This window comes from Polypterus senegalus, chromosome 13, assembly GCF_016835505.1.
Source record: "Polypterus senegalus isolate Bchr_013 chromosome 13, ASM1683550v1, whole genome shotgun sequence".
Classification (NCBI taxonomy): Eukaryota; Metazoa; Chordata; class Cladistia; order Polypteriformes; family Polypteridae; genus Polypterus; species Polypterus senegalus.
In genome coordinates this window covers 46,854,450-46,872,405 of record NC_053166.1, presented here as the reverse complement: position 1 = coordinate 46,872,405, position 17,956 = coordinate 46,854,450, and the positions used below count along the sequence as shown (strand labels likewise).

Sequence of the window (17,956 nt, the reverse complement as noted above, 5' to 3'; positions counted from 1 at the left end):
AACAACACGCATACATACCGGTCCGACACTAGAGTCTAAAGACTAGACCCGAAAGCCCGCCACTAGCCCCTTTAAAGGGCGGTGCTGGGTTAGGGGGCGGGTACGTACCCGTTTCTAACCAATTAAGCTGCAGTACATTTCTCATTTACTAGCGACGGCCTTTCAGGGAAACGTATCCAATTGGTAGCTTTTTACGCCCATTACAAACTTAGCCGAATCATGCTAGGTTGACGTACACTATCGGACTGGACTGGTGGGAAAAAAGGGGCAGCGGTTTAAAAGTCTTCCAAACAAGAAGAGGGTGCAACTATTCCGAACGTGCTGATTTGAAAGCGTGGAACGGAACACTCCTCGTGCCTCTGAGCCGACCCCACTACCTGGGAGAAGATGCGTTGCAGATAAGCGAGGATACGCGATGCGTTCCCTGCAAGGACTAAAGTATTTATTAATGTATTTGTCCAAGATAAAAAGCACCTGAACGCACCGAAACTTTTATACGTGGGTTTTTATTTTTTTTTTATTTGTCCTTTCGGACGACTGCCTTATTGAATTGTCACCATATACATTTCAGTAGATTGGGACAGTATCTGTCAAATTTATTTTTGTTGCTAAAAATGGGACTGCCAGCCTTGGAGTTCAGCGACTGCCATCTGGACAGCCCGCAGTTCAGAGAAAGGCTGAAATCTCATGAGCTGGAATTGGATAAGACGAACAAGTTTATCAAGGAGCTGATCAAAGACGGGAAGGCACTGACTCAGGCGTTGAAAAGTAAGATTCATCTCATGACAGTCGTGCTTTTTATTTGTGGAGGGCGGGGTACGGGGGTATGTGGACTGACTGATTGTGCACTTGCACATGCGATCGGGTCCTGCTTTGCAACTATGAGGTCTCCAGAGGTGCGCGTGGTGCAGTGGACCTCGACCTGCTGGGTCACCTTGTACAAAGCATTCATAACTGACACCGCTTCATTTACACGATCCTGTTTCAAAGAAATGGGGGTGAGGGGGGATCTTTTAATTGTCATTGCTGTTTTAATTGAGCGTCGTACAAGTTTGTCTTACGAGTTAATCATGAAACATAAGTACAGGCTAAACAAAGGCACACATCTTGCATTTCCCTCGGGTCAATAAAGTTTCTTTCATATCTATCAACAAATGCACTATAGTGCCAATCTGCAGCAGCATGCTTGAGTTGTTGAAACCCTGTGATCCTCCCTCCACAGCGCGAAAGGTAGACGTTCATAAGGGTGTCATCAAGGCTGGTTATGAGGTCCGTTTATTGTGACAGTTTTCAGCTGATTAGCCCTTTTACCCGTATAAAGCGTTTATGCACAAGTTAAGGACACACATTTCGCAAATGTAATTTAGTTTCTATAACTCGTTAAGATTCTTTCCTAATGCTCCTTTCTAAATAAGATAATAAAGCGCCTTTTATTGTGCTTTATTTGTTTGCGATATCTCCTGATTTTGTTCTCACTCTTACTAAAATTGCTCTTTTTTCATAAGCTTCCCTAAATGGTCTTGCATTAGTACTTCTGATGAAGCTCCTGCTTCATTTCTGCTAGCATTGCTAACTGTTTTCAGCTCCTGTTGTGCTCCTGTGCCTTCATGCAGACATTCTAGCCAACTAGCAGATCTTCTGTGTGCGCTCCGAGGCACAGATTCTTTAAAAGCGCCGCCTGCTTGAAGGCTGTCAGCGGAGGATCAGCTGTTTTCAAGATTTGCCTTGGTGTATGAGATTTTCAGATTTTTAGATTTTAAGAACATTAGAGATAAAATGGGGAATTGTACAAGCGTTTAATTTGCCAGAATATACCACAAGGAATTCGATCCATGATTGAGATGCTCCCCACAGCCAATCTCTGTTCTCCTTTTCTCCTGCAGGATGGCACTTAGGTGTGCCTTGTAACATGGTAATGGAAATTCTTTAGTGAAGTGAAAGTGCACCTCATTAAAAGACAGATCACAGTTATGGTTGTTTTCTTGGTGTACAGAAGGGTGTTGGTGAAAAGATGTGCTCTGGAACCTGAAACAAACTACAGTACCGAGTTGTGATCTTGAAGTTGAAGCCTTGACCATTGCAGGGAAAGTGTAGCCATGTAGCTAGCCAAAGGAGTTTGATTCACTGAAGGCCCTGATCTTGTTTGCCAAACTGCTTGTGTTCCTCAAGCTTACATTCATAGCATCTTTGAGACTTGGGACAGTCATCATTGTATCAATCCAATCTACAACGCAGAATCCCCACATGTTTGTTTGTTTGTTCTTTATATACAACTTTAGTTTTTCAAAGAGCAGACTTGACGTTTGGCAGATAGGTACTTCTCACCATAATCAGGTTTTTGTCAAATAACTTTTGACTTTACACCCTCGGGGCAGAAATGTTATGGTGTGATCTGTTGACAGAGAAACTCCATTGTCTGTTGGTTAGCAAGAAATGCAAGTCCCAATCCCACCCATTACATTGAACTTTATCTTTAATCAGGCATTTGCTTCACTATGTTTGTCATGGATCCAAGCCATATTGTCACTGAAGTTATTTATTGCAGTTTGTGGTTCATTTTTTCCTCCAGAAGTAAGGGAAAAAAGAATATTGTATACAGAGAAGCTTTCCAGTACTAACAAAAGTTATGTAATAAATTCAGCACGCTTAATTTGAAAAGAGTTCTTAATTTGTTAGGGAGTTTTTTTACCTGTCCATCTTTCCACTTTTTCGCCTGGGCAATGCTGGGTAACTTGGCTTCTTTTCCAGTAAGTCTAAGCTAATGGGATCCGAGTTATAATTATAATATTTCCGTAGTACCGTTAACTTGCACATAGGATTACAATTCTTGGTGGTGGGGGAAACTGTAAATCAGGGGTGTTTTTGTGATTTTGACACTTCTGCCACACAGCCCTGGAGGCCTTGGCCCGGCGGATCCTCTGCGTAGAGACCGCATGCTCTCTCGGTGTCTCTCAATGTCTGGGTGATCTTTCTCCGGACACTCCAGTTTCTTCACACATCCCATAAACATCTGGTAAGTTAATGGTTGTCCCTGCTCTGGCCCTGTCTGAGTGAGGGTGTCGGTGTGTCATTTGATTGTTGCTTTGCTCCCGGTATTGCAAGCTTCTGCTCCTATTGACCTTCCATTGGGCTAAGTGGCTTCAGTCATTTGGTGGAAGATGTGCATTTCCTCCAAGAAAAAAAAATAAACACGTGTGATGAAGCTTTTTGTTCACTAAAGATTCACACCGTATAATTTTGTATTAAATTAGATAACAGTTTCTAAGTAGTGTGCTATTCTGAGGACATTTAAAATGGGGCTTGCTGTAATTTTGGAGAAATTTGGTGAATAAGAGTGGTGAGTGTGTTGGGCTGAATGGCCTGTTCATATTAAACTCGTTCCTAACAAATAAATATTTAGCTCTGTTACCCCCAGTGGTCTTCATCCTAAATCAGTTACTTTCCTTAATTTCACTATTGCTACGTGAACTAGTGTGGTGCCAAGGTGTCGCCCATTGCAGAGATCCTGAGGTGGGTGTGCCAATGTGCCATACTGCCTACCTCTCCTATACTTGGAATTGAATTCCTATAGAATGCTGACATTTACATTCAAGGTAATCGCCAGTCATGACTAATCATAGTCGGAGTCAGAGTTCATTTTTAATTGGCTTGAACATTTATTTCTGTTAATCATAAACATCTTTGCTGATAAATTATCTGCCTTGTAAATTGTTTGCAGTATAATTGTAAAAAAAGGTGAATCTAATCAGCTCACCGGCGTAAACACCCCTCCTGGAGTTCACCGTGTAGTTTACTAAGCGCACCTGTGAATTCTGGGGGTTTTATTACACGCGCCAGCAGACTGCTGAGACTCGGCGGGCAGGCGGGCAGGCAGGCAGTCGTTTCTTTTTCCTGGCACAGGGCTCACCTGTTTGATTTGTCAGCGAGTTCAGCATCATGAGGTTTGTATCGCTTAGACAAGAGAGCCGAGGAGGTTATCTGTCCTGCGCTGCCGAGTTGTAGACCTGTACGTGTTTTTATTTTCTGATATTAGAGTTAGCGTAAGTAAATCCAAGAGATTTTCTTTCAAACATGCCTGTTCACCTCAAATACTGTTTTCAGTCCCAAACGTTGTCTGACTCGTTATTGTAATTCACTGGCTAGAGTATTCCATGCTGTTGTTTCTATACACTCTGCCGTGCTGTACACCTGATTATTTTTGTCTATCACTGGAAATTCTGATTTTAAAATAATTTAATGTTGTATATCCACCTAAATGCTGCAGTTTTATGATTACATTTAAGCCCAGCTTTAGAATCAAATCCCACCTTGGACACTGCGTGGTGTTTACAGTGCCTGCACATCCTTTTCCTCTCCGTGTGAGTAGTTTGTCTCATTTTCTCTTGTATCCCAAAGATCTGCAGGAGGTATCGATTAGCAGCTCTGAATTCACACCAGTGTCGGACCCCACATGCTTTGCAGTGGACCGAGGTTTTATCTAAGGTTGGTTCCTGCTTTGGAGCATGCACTGACAGCGTTCACCACATGACGGACCACCCAGACAGGGACCTGAGTGTAGTGGGTGACACCTCAACACCACACTGGAACAGTGCCAACCCTGCCACCAACCCCCAAGTGTGCCCTCTGAGTTCAAGGACCTGCTTGCAGAGCTGGATACAGATTAACGTCATACCCAGGACGGGGATGTCAGTAAAGTCTGCACCCCTTATGACACTTACAGAATTTAATGAATGAACAGATGTGTGAATTATTTACATATATTTAGCCAATATTGTATCCAAAGTGATGTACAAATCAAAGAATCCTAGTCCTGCGACATGAACTTCCTTTAGAGTATTATCAGCAGTTAGAGGCTGAACTGGCAAACTTGTGGTTTACAGTTCAACACCCTTGGCATTGTGCCGCACAGCATGCTGACTGCCTTTTGAGTGAACATTACGAAGGAAGAGATTTTATGCAATGGGGTGGGCTCATTTGTAAAGTGTGGTCTGCGGACCACCTGTGGTTCACAAGGTGTGCAAAGTGGTGCTTAAATCACTCAGAAATTTCAGTCTTTTATACAGGTACTTGGGTATTTATTTATAAAAATCAGGCTGCATCTGACAATCACACTAAAAAGTCAAGTTTAGTCCATAATGAACGTGTTTTCAAACTACAACGCCATCTGACTTTCTTACGTGTGGTAGCAACGTTTACCTCCATGCTGTTCCTGCTTGCTCTGCTCCTGTTTGCTTGTTTGAATTCCCTCCTGTCACTTCTTCAAACTCCGTTCCTTTGCAGGTCAACTGAAATTATGCTGCTGTGATGAGAGCCTGCCATTTGGCCCAACAAGCTTGTCCATCATATTCACCCAGATCAGGGGTCCTCAACGACGGTCCTGGAGGGCCGCAGTGGCTGCAGGTTTTTGCTCCAACCCAGTTGCTTAATAAGAAGCACTTATTGCTCAAGTAACACTACTGATTCACTTTAGGTGTCTCGCTAGAAGATTTTAAACCTTTTTTGCTTATTTTAGTCTTAAACAGCTGTATTCTTGGTTTTTAATGGCTCCTAATTAGCATTAACATGCAAATGACAAAAGAGCTGAATTTCTCCATTTAGCTTGTTTCTGCGTGCATTTATCACGCACTATTGGGTTTAATTAAATACTTGAAAGGAAAGTGAAGAGAAAAAAGTGAATCATTTGGATGATATCCTTAGAAAGGGGAAGAAAATCTAGGATATGAGAATGACCTAACATAGCAGAGTTAAAGTACTAACAGGCCATGAAATTAAATTATTGGCAAGGATTGCATTCTAATTAAGCAACCAGGTTAGAACAAAAACCAGCAGCCACTGCGGCCCTCCAGGACTGGGATTGAGGACCCCAGACCTAGATGGTCTAAAATAACATCAAGTTGAGATGTAAAGGTCCGTCAAGTCGTGTTCCCCACAACACCACTTTTTAGTTTACTCCATGTGTCTAATGTTTGTGTGACATGTGCCCTTAACAAATTTCCAACTGTCTACACATTTTAATAATAATTTTAAATGCTTTGATCTTGTCATCGTCTAGTCTCCATTTGGTTTAACTGAAAAGGTTCCACTCCTTCAGTCTCTTCTCTGAGGCTACAATGTCTTTTTTTTTTCTAATACTGAGACCAGCAGTCCAGGTGAGGCCGCACTAGTGTGTCACATAACTTGAGCGTAACCACTTTTGAGTCGAACTTCACCTATCTTGATGTTTAGCCTAACATCTTGTAAGCTTTCTTGATCACTCCTTTGCACTGTCTGGATGTCCATAGTGATCAATCAATCAACATTTATTTATATAGCACATATTCATACAAAAAAATGTAGCTCAAAGTGCTTTACAAAATGAAAATGATGAGGCCACTGTGACTCCTGGCTACTTCTCATTAGATGTACTTTCACGTTTCAAACCTCACATTGAGTATTCAGATCTAACATTTTACTTTCTACATTTACTTACTTTAAATTTAATTTGCCACAGATCTGGCCAAGTCCCTTTGTAACAGTTGTAGATGCCACACGGGTTGGACGGTCATCCCGGCCAGGAGAGGAAGCAGCAGACCTGGAAGGAAGGACCAGAAAGGGTGGACGGACAGCCCATTAAAAAGAGAAGAAGTTGCTGAAGGTTTTTCATTCCCCCAACATGCTAGATGGCAGCAGCCCTGGAGGTCGGTGTCCAGTAAGAAGCCAGCTGGGCATGCTGGGTTATGTAGTCTGGCAGAGCAACCCTGCTGGGGTCACTGGGTGCCAAAAGAGGGTGCTGTAGGGAGACAAGCTCCCTATTATGGACTTTCATGTGACCCGGAAGTGCTTTCATCGGGCAATTGCCCTGGCATCGGAAGTACTCCTGGGTCTGTAATAAAAGGGATCGCACTCCCTTATTCAAGCGAGTCAGAGCTGGGAGGTAGTGGAGCAACACTTGAGTGGAGGAGTGTAGTACGGTAGGGAGAAAAGGGACATATTGTGAGAAAAAGACCTGCATTTGCTTGTGCTTGTGTCACATTTGGAGGTATTTAAAATAAAAACCTTCACTAACCTAACCTAAACTTAACTTTAATAAACTTGTCCTCGACACATTAACTCTGTCTCACTTACTGGATCAATATGTTATTTATTACTTCTGTTTTGACTGTTTTTTTTAATTTGTCAGTTCTTCTGCTCTTGATGAGACCACAGTAAATAAATTGCCTTCACTATTCTGATATGGAAATGTGTTGTTTCATATATTTTGCAAAATTACCATATTTGTTTTTAAAGACCACCTGGATTCCAGTCAGTAAGGGCCAACATTGCTCCTTAGAAGTGTTTCCTACCCTGATGTGGCCATTTTGGCAATGATCAGCTGCCTCATTTAGTTACTGGTGAGGCTGTGGCTCTCATGTGACCCGGAAGTCGGTTAAAGTGGCTCAATGCGGGAAGGGTGGACATGAGCAAATGAGTTTCTCTGCTGCTTGTAAGTCTCATACTCTAGGCTTGTGTTAGTGTTGAGGCATCTTCAGTTTATGATTTTGTGATGGTCTTTACTTTTAGCAACACTTCTCTTTAAGTGGAATTTTCTTTCCTGGGTGGTCCCATCATCCCTGGCTTCTGAGTTTTGATTCTGTGACTCTCATAGCCTTGCAGTGGACTACAAGGTGCAATTCTTGAATGACAGGTGGTGCTGCTGCTCTGCTATGAAGAGAGACATTCGTTTAGTCGCCAGGCACTTGTTTTATTTTATGGTGGTGAAGTGGTTAGCTCCAAGGACCCGTCTGTGCGGAGCTGGCTTGTTCTTTTCTTGTACTAATATGTTTTTTTTTTGGCTTTGGTTTATCCCAAAGTCATCCACGTTGTATTAACTGTCGACTATTTGTCTGTTTTATTTCATTCTCTCTGTTGTTACATGCAACTGAGAAGGCAAGTTTCATGTTTTCTTGTGTAAACATGACTAAATGAAGAAACCTTAAACCTTAAGCTGACTGTGTGCGAGTGAATGTAGGTGTGTGAATGTGAATCACGCTTTTTTCCGCTCTGCACCTGACACTACTCTCGGTAACCCTACAAAGGGGAAGGCCTGTTCACAAATCGGACAGCTCCATGGTGCCAAATTAAGGGCGTTAAACACATTTTATGGCATGTCATATTTCTACTCTGCATTCCTTCATACAAAGACTCTAATGAGCTGACTAGACGTTTAAGTAAAAATGCCCAATAAAGACTGTTGGACCCGTCGACATCCCAGCATAAGCTGTAGCCTAGAATTGTTATGAAAAACATAAGGAATGGCTGAAACTGAAATTTGTATTTATATGTGAAGATGGCAAACATCCAATTTCATCTTTAATATTGTACTGTATTGTAAATTATGGACTAGTTTATGTGAGAATTATTTAACTCTGTTTTGACAGGACCCCATATAATGGTAGGTTTAACTAGTTTATTATAATAATTGCTATTTACAGTCTGTCTGACTGACTTTGGCAGTGCCTATCTCTGTGATTAGCTAAGCAGTCAGGAAATTCTCCTCGCGCTGATACAAATAACCGTGACGCTGGGGTTTGCAGGTCAGTTTGTTTTAATGAAAGCTGAGACCATTTGTACGGAGCACTAAGGTTGCTGCAATTTTTTACATATCCCTGGAGATTTGGTGGCAGGAAGTGAAATCCATTAAAGTTGGTCCCGTCTTGGCTCATGCAGAACCACTTTTGGCCTTTTCTGATGCGTTTTTCCTCCTTCTGTCACACACTAACTCAAATAGGACTTGTTCGACCTGACTTCTTGGAATCAAACAGTGACCTCACTTCTCCAATGAGACTGCATGTATGTTGTAAAGGAGGAAGTAGTGGGGACCGGAACTGAACTATAAATGGCGTGGTGCAAGACCAGAGTTAGGCCATATGGTGCCCAGAAGTAAGTGTGCCAGCAGTGATAACGTTGTCATTTACATGACACCCCAAGCGGTGCTTGCTGCTTTATCCCAATGCAAAGTGCCCTGGGCACAGCTCAGTGACAGAAAATGTTAAATGTCCCCCATGTAGATAGATGACAGCAAGGAAACTCATTAACATTCATGTGGTCTCCTGCTACTTTCAGTGGTGGGCAGGTGGCCTGGAGCTGGCAGTGAGCATTGCAGGGCCACTAAAGGGAAATGGCCCTGGAGTTCCCTGAGACACTCTTGATGTGGAAGTTGTTTCCATGGCCGCTCTGGAAGTTGTTCCTGGTTGGAGGCCACTTCTGAGGCCCATACAGCTGCAGGACGAGTGAGCCTTTTGTTGGGACAGTTACTGTAGGCTAGAGCTTACCTGGTGGAAGGAAGAGAGGCCTGAAAAATAAGGAAGGGCAGAGCAGGCAGACTGAGGGGAACACCAGGGAACTGAAGCATCCATCATACCATGGAGAGCAGATGCTGTATCTGTGTCCAGGTGGGCCCAGAGGGGCTTTAGGCTTTGTTGTTTTCCTCTTTGCATTTACCTACTACTGTGTACACTCCCCTGATTTTCATCATTTCTGTTATAATAAATGCTTTCTTTGAACATCCCTAGAATTCACAATGAATGCACATAGATGCATATAACATAAAACAAGATGGCATCCTGGGTAATAGTTGCCAGTATTTCTGCAGTATATACTTTATGATCTCCTCTGCCTTTCTTTAAAGTAGAAACTCCATGACACATTTTTAAACTTTTTTTTTGCTCTTTTGCATTTAAAGAACAGAAGAAGGTGAATGGGTCACGGGGGTCTGCTGGAGCCAATCCCAGCCAACACAGGGCAAAAGGCAGGAACCAATCCTGGGCAGGGTGCCAACCCACCGCAGGGAAAAGACATGCTGGTTAGGTGGATTGGCGATTCTAAATTGGCCCTAGTGTGTGCTTGGTGTGTGGGTGTGTTTGTGTGTGTGTCCTGCGGTGGGTTGCCACTCTGCCCAGGATTGGTTCCTGCCTTGTGCCCTGTGTTGGCTCCAGCAGACCCCCGTGACCCTGTGTTCGGATTCAGCGGGTTGGAAGATGGATGAATGGATGGAATGGAAGAAAGCGAATGGAGAAAACCCACTGGAGCGGAAAAAAAGTTATCTGATTAAGCAAAAACATTTCTAATAGTCAATTCTAGAATTGTGATAACCAGGGGGGGCTGCACAGCTTGAACCTGGATGAGTAAAGCTTGTGTTTGGTGATCCTGCTCTTGGCGTAAACCAGACTCCTGAGCGTATGAGTTTTCTAATTTATTATGTTTGTAATAAGAAAAAGGTTTTTTATCACACACTGTTTTTGTCAAAGGCAGCAGATGCTGCAAAACAGAAGCTGGTTGATCTTGATGGCACTGTAAAGAGTGTTGTGGTCAAGCTTCATGAGACGTCAGCTATGCAAAAATTAGACCCGATTGATGCTTGTGGATTATTTGATAAATTCACTTCCCTTTATTTTTATATAGTGATCTTCACTGAGTGCAAATGCAGAGAGCTGCAACAGCATCACAAGGAGATGCAACTTTACAGATTACTAATTACATAATAAGTACACATAAAGAGGCAGATTTGTTTAAACACACATTAAACAAAGTGGTTTGAAAGAGATTAATTCAAATGGAGCGCAGCTATAGCTGTCCATTAATTTATTTATTGAACTCTTCTCCTCTGACAATGGAGGATAGGAAAGCAAAAACTCCAGTCAGCAGCATCCCTGGAGAAAAGAAACCTCAGGGGGGTCCACGGTCAATTGTAAGAGAGAACGTCAAAGTCAGACCCAGTCACAGTCCCGGAGACCTCCGCCAACTGGCTGCCCACCCCGACCTGGGCATCCTACAGTGGAGCCTGTGCTAGGCCATCTAATCTTTTCATCCGTTGATTTCGAGGCTCCCAGTAAAGCGGACGTCAGCAGGAAAACAGCTTGGATGAAAATGAAGTTGTACCGAGTGCCACAGCGGGATACTGAGAAGAGAAACCGAGCAGAGAAGTGTTAGTGACAGTTGAAAATGATTATGTTACCGGTGATATTTGTGCACAAATGATGACAAATAAAGACGTTTTATGCCCAGCTGCTTAGCATCTCTATTTAGGAAATCCTTTTTTTTTTTATTGTTTGGCTGGTACAGTGGGGCAGTGGGTAGAGCTGCGACTGCACGAGTCCACAAATCATTGTTTGTGTTGAGCTAGCAGGTTCTCACTGTGTTTTTATGGGGTTTCCTCCTAAATCCTCCAAGAAGTGCATGTTCGGTTAATTAGCTGGCTCTGCTGCCTTCGTTCTTAAATCGGTGGGTTTGAGACACGTGTTACGTTCTCATTAAGCTGCTATTTAACGTACACCTCAGCACAACTATAGACACTGACGAGAGAGAACTGCTTCAGAAAGTGTCAAGAACGATGGGAGAAGTGTGTTCGAAGTGAAGGGGGATTAATAGCAACGTGTCTTTTACTGTAATCCTTTTTTTTTTAATTCAAACATTCACCGCATCTTTTGATCACACCTCGTACATCAAGAATGAAGTGCTTAATGCAAATGAATGGGTGAACACCTCATCATCATGACAGCCTTGAGCCTGTTTCCGTTCTAACGGTCATTGTTAACTGTCGTCCATTTTCTAATTAAAATGATCACAGTGTATTCTGGGTACTGCTGTTAAAAGTCCGTGTAAAATAGGCTCAGTAACATCGAAGTGAACAGAAATGGCCGAGCTGCACTCAGGACCAATAGCATCCCATCTCTTACTAATACAGCTTCTTATACAATATGACCGGATTGCTGTTGCCCTAGAAGGAGATAGAAATGGCGGAGGGCTCATTAGTTTTGGTCTGTTTATTTATTTTTTTTCTAAGCCAGTGCTGCCCATCAGTTTTGGTCTTCTATGCTAGGGATGTCTTGTGTGTTGAAAATGTGGCCTTTCAAAGACACCACTGTTTGACCCTTATATTTTACTTGTTCAGCCTTGCCCATGTCCCTGAAAGGCAAGGAAGTACGTCATAAGAGGTGGCATGGCAGTATCTTAAAGCCTGAACGGCTTTCACTCCTTAACATTTTTGTGATTGCATTAGCACAATGTTACGATTGTTTCCTTTTGAAGCAAGACCTCCTTCAATAGTATTAGTAAGGTGGGCCGAGAAGACTGGAATGCATCAGCCAGTCTTCATTGGCATTGCTTGCCACCAGGAATTGCACACATTTCTCCTGTGGAACTTTCAGTGACAATCCCAACTCGGGTGAACTTGGAATAAGGAAGCAGCAGTGGGGCGAGATTGTCGGCCCGTATCCTGACATCCCCGCCATGGCTTTCCATCAGCCAGTAGCTTTATTTTTGTTGGGCCTTTCCCAGACTTTATTAGATTAAGAGGCTACCGCTGGGCTTAGCGTCAAGTACAAGATGTACAATTGCCAGCAAAACGAGAAAGGAGTATTATTTAAATGTGCAGCACGATTTTAGCATTTTGGAAAAGCAGATCACTAAAATCAGTATTAACACTTCAGTTAAAATGTGGTTTTGAAGTTTAAAAGAGATTGGGGCAGAATGACTCGGTGCCGTTCCTCATTTAGGGCAGATTCTTCTTTTTTGTAAACAGCTGGGGAGAAGAAGTTCAACACTAGATTATAAGAACTAAATTCAAGTGCATTTGTACTTGTAACTGACCAAAAAAAGGAGCGGCAGGCAATGTGTTTCAAAAGACACAATGTGATGGCACTTGATTTTAAGTAACGCTGGAAAGGATTGACTGATGTATCAATGATTAAAACTCCTTCATAGTCCGCAGTGTGAGAGCTAATAGACTCATTCACCACCCCCGAAAGAGGAGGAGGAGGAGGAGGAGGAGGAGAGCAAAGACTTTTGGAACTATTGTGCTTTACTTTTCCGGCATTTTGTTAAAAAGCAGAAAGTGAACAAGAAAAATCTCGCCATGCAGTAAAGTGCGGGAATTCCAGTTCTCTCATTATTGATTACGATTTGTTCATCAGTATCCAAGTGAATAGCACTGAAACTTTGCAGTTTGCTGGGTATAAGGACCCCCACACTGATGCTTCCTCTTGATAAAATGCCAGCCTAGAGATGTTTTGTTGATTTGAGTCCCTGAAGTGGACGCAGTTCCCATGATGGAGCAAGGATGCCTGCTGCTAAAGAGTGCCCGTCATTTCTTTTAGGGGCTGGTTTCAATGTACAGTAGGTGGGCATCGTTGTGGAAATACAAGATTATTTTTCTGAAATTGGAAGGAGATCTAGCCCCCCAGGCCCAGGAGTCCTTGGTATGGGAAGTATTTAACTGGTGACACACTGAATAACTGTACTGCTTCACAGCTCCAGGAGCCAGCTTGGTCGCCTGCGTTGTGGTTCTCTTTTTGCAGTTTGCATGTTTCTCCCTGTGCTTCTCTCACTAGTGCAGTTTTCCATCCATATACCTACTATAATTGCTAAACTGGCCCAGTGTTTGTGAATGTGGGTGTATGCCCAGCAAACTGGCACCTGGTTGAGATCTAAGCAGTTCTGGTAGGTGGACGGACAGCCATCCGAGGGATGGGCACACCTCAGGTAGTTTAGCATGGTCACTTGCTTTTCATGTATGTGTCCTCCGCCAGGCAGAGCGCCTGCAAAAAGCCTAAGTGATCCCAAAACAATGCACAGATAAGCAAATGCTTGTGCTGCCACTCTGCTTGTCCTGGCATTTTAGTAAAAACAAGAATGAAGCATTTCTTTGATATTTTATTTTTAAAATGATACCCATTTCCGTCTCAGCTTTGCATCTGCTGCATAAAGTTGGGATATCGTAAAAGCTGAAACAAAAGTCTTGAGCCAAAGTGTCTCCGTTTAGTGAGACATCTGGAAAAAATCTGGTGCGTTCCAATGCCATCCCGCCATTCTGCAAATCTCTCCCCCAACCAACTGACGGGCAGGATGAGGAAACGGTTAATTTACAGTATGTTAGCATTTTATTTTTAGGCTTTTTTTTTTAAGGCAGCTGTCACTAAGCAACAGCAATGGGATGTGATACTTCAGCTTAGATAACAGCAAAGTTGCAACCATAACGTGGGCTTTGCAGAACCATCTGAAAGAATATAGTGGTCCCAGTGAGCCACCTCCACAATATCGTTTGGCTACATTTTGTCAAAAACCCGTCTTCATTGCTTCATTAGCTCTAAAAAACACCGACCAGGAAAGAGGAGCACCAAATCATAACCCTCTTCCCAAACAATAGTTCATGACTTGTCATTTACAAATGGAGTTGATGCTTCCAGGCGCCTCTTCTCAAAGTCCAAATATCTGCTATTAGGTTAATGGGTGACTCTAAAATGGCTTTGTGTCGGTGTGGCTTGTAATGAACTGGCACTGTGTCCCTGTGCCCTTTGCTGCAAAGTATCTGTCTGTCTGTCTATCTATCTATCTATCTATCTATCTATTATATAGTGCTTTTCCTTATTCTATCTATCTATCTATCTATCTATCTATCTATCTATCTATCTATCTATCTATCTATCTATCTATCTATCTATCTATCTATCTATCTATCTATCTATCTATCTATCTATCTATCTATCTATCTATCCAATTGTGCTCTCTTGGTTGTCTAACTCTCTCCTAAAATATTCAGACTAGATTAACTGACAGCTCAGTGTTCATCTTGCAGGACTGGGCTTGGCTCCTGTTTTACTGTTGCTGTTTGGTGGCCACCAGTTCCATAAAACCCATGAAAGGCAAATAGCTGGATGGCTGTGTATGTCCATGTTTTGCTATAAATAGGGATAGTCTTGTTGTGCCCCAAAAATGCAAGTCGAACTGAGAGACACCAGACGAGTCCTCACACAGACTCACAACAGTGAACACACGAGCGCTGTAAATGGCCTTGCTCTGGACTACATCGCCTTGCTGATTCCGGCATTCTTGTTGTGAGGCAAACTAACCTGCGCTGTATTGTTGACAAAGCTTTCAGCTGTATAGCGCCCAGACTTTGGAATGACCCCCATAAACGAATGAGTTCAGCCAACCCGATTAATTCTTTCAAAAAACAAATTAAAACTCATTTGTTCAGGAAGGCACTTAGCTTCCCTTGCCATTCGGACCCTTCTTTCAGTTTAAATTCTCTGTTTAGATGCCCATTTGTTGTATTCATGTTTTTGTATTTACTATTCAGGTTCATTGTCACTTATTTCAGTTCTTTTTTTATATTCTGCATTTATCTTTATTTAATGTTTTATGAGGATATTATTTGTATCCAATGTCGTATCTGCCCTGTTGTTCTTTCTGAATTCATGTGAAGTGGTTTGAGTATGGGAATGGCACTATAGAAATAAAATGTATTATTATTTTTCTTAAATATTAATGCTGCGAGGTGTCACAGTCGCTCATAACCGATTAATAGCTGTGCCCAGTGTACTCACAGATGGGCTTCAAATGGAGGAGGACAAACAAGTCGTAATTGTCCTTTCCTCTCTACTAGACTTAGCTAGACTTGTCTTGCTTTGTTACCCGTCCTGTACACTTGCTGAACAAACCGTCTCCAGCCTGATGTTACTCAGTTGTTTACTTCTTTTGTAAGTTGCTTTGGAAAAAAGTGTCTGCTAAGCAAATAAATGTAAATATAAATGTTTGACTGGAAAAATCCCAACCCACCACCTTGATGTTCTATATTATCTGAAATTGGAAAAAAATCAAATTCTCACTCGGAGGATCTGTTCAGACCTTTATGTTTTTAAATATGGCAGGATCTAATCAGTTACGTTTTAGAATAAGCTTCATATTGGGGGAAAAGGATGCTCTTCCTGCCTTGTTGCTTGAAAGATTTGCTTTGTTGGCTGGCTCTCCTCTCTTTCTTTCTTTCTTTTGGGTAGGGCTTTAATTTTGGTTTTGTTAAGTTTGATTTGATTCTATGGATTGTTATTTGCTTTTAATTAAAATTAATAAAAATAAAAAAATATGTATTAATGCTGCAGAGGATGATGGTGAAGAACCAAAAACCTACACAGACGTAAAGCTGTGTGTGTGTCTGAGTTGACAGGTGGAGTGGAGTTTGCCCAGCCACAGTGAACAAGATGCTTTTCCATCCATCCATCTATTTTTGAGCAGTTGGAATCCATTTCAGTGTGACAGGTGGTTAAACTCTGCTCCAGCAGCGTCACCGGGCGTACTGACTAACAGGAGAGCGTCCCCAGACTTCTTCATACTGGGAGGAAAACAAGAGCACCCGGAAAAAAGGCCCAAATACACCTGAGAAGGACGGGCAAATTGTACGCGGACAAGGACTCTGGAGCCGCGAGGCAGCAGCATCAACCACCATCAGATATGTGAATATAAAAGATAAACGTAAAGGTTGTAAAGTCACGCCGGTAAGTACTCTGTGAACTCCTAAAAGGGCATCACTGAGTTAAAATGGATGGTGGCTTTTTCCTGCTGTTATGTTTTAAAGCCACACGTGATGGATTTAATGATTGGCATACTTTCAGTTATTTCTCCTCATTATGTGCAGTCCCTGTGATGTCATGTGCACATTGCTGTCTCGGTGTTTGTCAAGAGTTTCTGGTAGCTCATCTGTCAGACTGACAAGCACTGGTGTGAAGGCGGAACGCACAGGTGGCATGAGTCAATGCTGCGTGACACGATCCAAATGCACTGTTTCATGTCTGTCTCTGGGCGCCTTTCCCTTTATATTCTTGTGATGCATTTGTGTCCAAAAAAAAAAAAGTGCAAAAATACGAGTGCCACAGTGTTTAGCGCTGCTGCTGCCGCTGCCTCAAACTCCAGAGGCATTGGTTCGAATCGTGACCCAAAGAGTGCAGGTGTCCTCGTGTTCGTGTACCTTTCCTTCAGGTACGTCACTTTGCTTTTCCATCCCAAAGATGTGCAGGTTAGGTTTATGGCCTACAGTACAGAATTGGCCCAGCCTTGGTTTGACATCCTGTCTAAGGTTCCTGCCTCACACCTGATGCTGCTGGGTCAGGCTCGGGCTCCACCAGTCACTGCATTGGATTATGAAAATGAATGCGGTAAAGACTTCAGTTAAAGCGGTCGTGTATATAGTTCAGAATTCAATAATAATTTGGGCAATTTACATAAAACCTCCTGGGTGCAATCCAGCCGCTCTGCCCTTGTGCTGGACTGGTAGGAAGGGCCTGAATGTTCCAACAGTAATCTGTTCAACTAAACCTGTTTTTCTTTTTATTGTGAATCAGATGTTTCTCCTGATTGTCCCAAATTCGTGGTCATGACAGCAAACACAGCTTGCTCATCAAAATGCTCCTTTTCAGATTTAATCCAATATCTTTCTGCAGGATTTTCAAATGCAGCAATAGAGGGGCTTACTCATTCCAGCCTTTTGGTCATCTTGTCAATAAAGTTATTGCTAACATGAGCTTTGGATTTCAGTATAATTATATTTTTTTAATGCAAAGGCATCAGCGTTGCATTATGTATTCACAATATCCTCATTCTGACCTGTCTGTGATTTAGTTTTTCTGTTTTTTTTGTTTAATTTGATATACTTTGTTAATTCCCTGAGGGGAATTTGTCTTTTCACGTGACCTTTAGAGGTCAGAGTGCATGGCTGGCCATTGTACAGCAACCTAGGAGCAATTTTCAGGTTAAGGGCCCAATGGAGTAGGATCCCTCCTGGCAGTAATGGGATTTGAACCTCCCAGAGACTGGCATAGATTCAGAGCCACAGAGCTCCACTTAACATTTCTAATAGCTCAGATTTTTTTTTTTTTTGTTCCTCTCATTCCCTGTTTATTTATTCTTGAGAATGTGATGGCTTCTTGCCTAAATGTAACTCCATCACTTCAGCTTCAGGCTGCTACTATTGTAGTATGAATATCACATTACTGAATATCTAACCCTATCGCCTGCTTTTCAGCTTATGAACATTGCACTCTAACCACATGCTGTGAGGCGGCTTCCTTTTTGCAGCTTTTGACCCAATGGCACTCAATTGAAATGTGCTATTCAAAAATTAGCTACTGTTGAATTGTTAAGCATTTGGTTGTCCATTCATTTCTTCCAA

General features: G+C 42.4%; 1 protein-coding gene across 7 annotated transcripts in view; it reads left to right on the top strand.

The window, feature by feature from the left end:
• The first annotated feature begins 247 nt into the window (after window positions 1-247).
• Window positions 248-17,956, top strand: part of LOC120543278 (rho GTPase-activating protein 26-like) — a 250,835-nt gene continuing 233,126 nt past the window's right edge. For 5 of the 7 annotated variants that reach the window (XM_039776310.1, XM_039776306.1, XM_039776308.1 and 2 more), the window contains exon 1: window positions 615-768. In XM_039776310.1, the coding sequence (XP_039632244.1) occupies window positions 615-768 (154 nt within the window). Of the gene's footprint in view, window positions 769-17,956 lie in introns of all 7 variants that reach the window. The other 2 variants (XM_039776307.1, XM_039776305.1) reach the window with 2 other exon arrangements.